The sequence below is a fragment of the Rhipicephalus sanguineus genome, chromosome 11, assembly GCF_013339695.2.
Source record: "Rhipicephalus sanguineus isolate Rsan-2018 chromosome 11, BIME_Rsan_1.4, whole genome shotgun sequence".
Taxonomy (NCBI): Eukaryota; Metazoa; Arthropoda; class Arachnida; order Ixodida; family Ixodidae; genus Rhipicephalus; species Rhipicephalus sanguineus.
The window spans coordinates 72,060,034-72,062,970 of NC_051186.1; the positions used below are offsets into that span (position 1 = coordinate 72,060,034).

Here is a 2,937-nt window from a genome sequence, read left to right on the forward strand (position 1 = left end):
GCGCCGTAGTTGTCCGCGCCGCCGCCGGTGTCCGTAACCAGTATCGCTCGAAATAAGAAAAAAACTAAATAAGAAAAAATTCCAGGATGGAACGAGGTTCGAACCTGGGTCCTCTGCGTGGGAGCCCAGTATTCAACCTCTGAGCCATACCGGTGCTTGAAACTGCTTTGCTAAAGGTCCTATACAGGCTTCATGTCGGGAAGGAACCACATTAGCATATGCAATATAGCGTGGTAGAAGAGTAACAATAAGCACCAAGCGTAGCACAACGCGAATTCTGTAACCAGGCGTCACACAATGCGAATTGCGCAACGAGCAGGTTGTTGAATGCTTCCAACCCCTTACAAGGACCCTGCCATAATTCTTCATCATCAGGCACAGCATCACCAAAGTGCGCATAATGCCTTACATGGGTTTAGCAGGTACCAACGCTCTCTGTAGAATGACAAAAAATGGCAGAGTGCCTGCTGGCCTACTTCTCAAAATTACAATTATTTATAGCGTAGTGGGTTCCTCGCAAGTGCCTTGGATTGGTTGCCAAGGAAGCCATAGCGCATGATACACTTCCTCTGGGTCTCAGTAAAATTACAATGATTTATAGCGTAGTGGGTTCCTCGCAAGGGCACTTGTATTGGTTGCCAAGGAAGCCCATAAGCGTATGATCCATTTCCTCGGGGTCTCAGTAAAGTTCTTCGCTCCCCCCCCCCCGTCTCTTTTCCCACGTCAACGTATGTTATACAGCATGACGGGAGAGGGAAATAGCGACCGGGCGTCACCCAATGCAAATTACATAACTGGTGGGCCGTTTAAAGATTCCAACCCATTACAAAGGGCTGAGCCATAATTCTTCATCGTCATCAGTCGTCGCGGGAACAAAGTGCACATAATGCCTTACAGACGTGTAGCTGGTGCCTTGCTTCTCCGCAGAATGACGAATAATGGCTTAGTAGGTGCTTCCAAACTTCACAAAAATTGTGATTTATGGCGTAGTGGGTACCTTTCTAGTGTACTTGTATTGTAGCCCCAAGAGAGCTTAACGGGCTCTAGAAACGCCGCTCTTCCAGCTTTCGCTGTGACTGTGCTGCGGTTTAGCGCAGGCCTGGCGTTTTTATGAAACCCTTTGCTTGTGAGAGCGCTCGTCACGCCAACCCTGCCACTTCCGTTTCGTGCAGGTGGCTTCTCCGGCCTGCAGAACATGATGCGGCAACTACAAGGTGCCGCCAGTGGAAACGTCAACAACCTCATGAACATGGGAAAGTGAACTGCCCCGCCTCGTACCGGTGTACGACGGCCCTCCTTTTATATGAAGCGACGCAGCGCGCACGCCGGATCAACATCGAGAAGGCCGGAAGGGCAACGCCACCGCGCCCGTGTCGTCTGTTGCCCGCTCGCAAACGATTTCTCCTGTTGCCCCCTCTCCCCCACTTCCCTCTGCTTTCTTCTCTCTCTCTCTCCAAATTGTGTCACTTCACAAAAAACCTAAGTTGCAACAGGTGCATATATCCGAACTCTGCAAAAAACTCTCCGCGCATAGTCCAGCCCTTTCACAGTTCTTCACGAACATCATTTCTGCAGTGTCACACTCTCTCGATGCGTTTCGTCACCTCTCAGTTGGCTGTCGCGGCCATGACACACGTTTGCACTCCCGCGCTTTCTCTTCTCCCACACGGTGTCGCAGACGCCGGGGCAAACATTGCAATCGGTTCACAAGTGCGCATATTCAATCTCTCTCTCTTGTCTGGTGTCGGTGCTCTTTGCAACTCGTGAGTGACGCTGGAACATCTACAATTTTGCCGAGCGCGTGTGCAGCGATGCTTCACAACGTTGTACTGCAACGTGACGGTCACGTCCGCCGTCGTTGCAGCGGCAGTGACGCTGCAGGTTCTTTCTTACTACTAGCGTGCCGTGAAGGTAACGGGTCGTTTCTCGAATGGGCCGGCCGCGTTGTACGTCGCAAGCTTAGAGTAACTCTTTCCAAGTATGGACGACCGAGTGATCCTGTGAAGAGACGATGACAGCATTGTTGTACTTGTTTTTGTTTTTTCTTTTTTTAAAAAGAAATTAGTGTCGTCATTTTGCTCAGTGCAAGCTATTTCCGTTGCCCAAATTACGTTACGTGCTCACAACGCCCATCCTGAAACATAGTACCGTTAAGCGTTGTGTTCGTGGGCCGGTGCAACCCTTTTTTTTCCACGTTGACAGTTTTAAATTCTCAGTGACGTTTACCTCATGTTGCTCTCGCTGTATGGTTGGGGAAACGGGAAGGACTCTTTTTGTACAGGAATCGTGTTTTTGGACACGTGCATATAGAAATGTACGGCAAATGGCAATTTTGTTCTTGCTTTTTTTTTTTCTTCTAAATGTACAGAATACATTTCGACGTGACGACAATGCATTTCTTGATAAAAAAAAACAAGATTAAAGGCTTCCGAGCGAAGTTGCACTCTCTTGTGATGGGTCTTTTCTGGGGACGTTGTGGGTGTATCAAAAAACACCCACAACTGTCTGGAGATTGTGCTGCGAATCTTCAAAGTTCTACACGTATGTTGCCCTCCCCCACCCGCTCCTTTTCTTTTTTTTTTTTCCCCTGTCCCGGCTCAAAACAATTAAGTTGTTTTGGTACGCGTTTCGGCTGAGCGAATGGGGGCATTGCTTTGTTTTTTTTTCTGCTTGAATCATGTGTGGGCATGCCCACACAGTCTTGCCAATCATATAGTACCCCTTCAAGTATTTCCAATACTAGTTTGTAGGACAGTTTGGTGCGCTTTTCCGTGGTTCAATAATTAACTACTTACCACATTATATATTCGCTACCTGCATCCACGTTCATGGGCAGGTTCATGGTCATGACTTCTTAAGCGAATTACGCAACAGCAAACTGCTCAGCGTCATTGAAAGCTCGCGCCTTTGTCCCCCAGAGCGCCCTTTACCCATACC

At 48.6% G+C, this 2,937-nt stretch overlaps 1 protein-coding gene and 1 long non-coding RNA gene across 5 annotated transcripts in view; one reads left to right on the forward strand and one right to left on the reverse strand.

Annotated features, from left to right (window-relative positions):
- LOC125756466 (uncharacterized) overlaps window positions 1-2,313 on the reverse strand; it is a 5,121-nt gene extending 2,808 nt beyond the window's left edge. The window contains exon 1 of the long non-coding RNA XR_007414525.1: window positions 2,181-2,313. This is a non-coding gene — a long non-coding RNA (uncharacterized LOC125756466). The remainder of the gene's footprint in view (window positions 1-2,180) is intronic.
- LOC119374407 (signal recognition particle 54 kDa protein) overlaps window positions 1-2,416 on the forward strand; it is a 226,759-nt gene extending 224,343 nt beyond the window's left edge. For all 4 annotated transcript variants that reach the window (XM_049411282.1, XM_049411280.1, XM_049411279.1 and 1 more), the window contains exon 14: window positions 1,173-2,416. In XM_049411282.1, the coding sequence (XP_049267239.1) occupies window positions 1,173-1,261 (89 nt within the window). In that variant the 3' untranslated portion in view covers window positions 1,262-2,416. The remainder of the gene's footprint in view (window positions 1-1,172) is intronic.
- The last annotated feature ends 521 nt before the right edge of the window (window positions 2,417-2,937 follow it).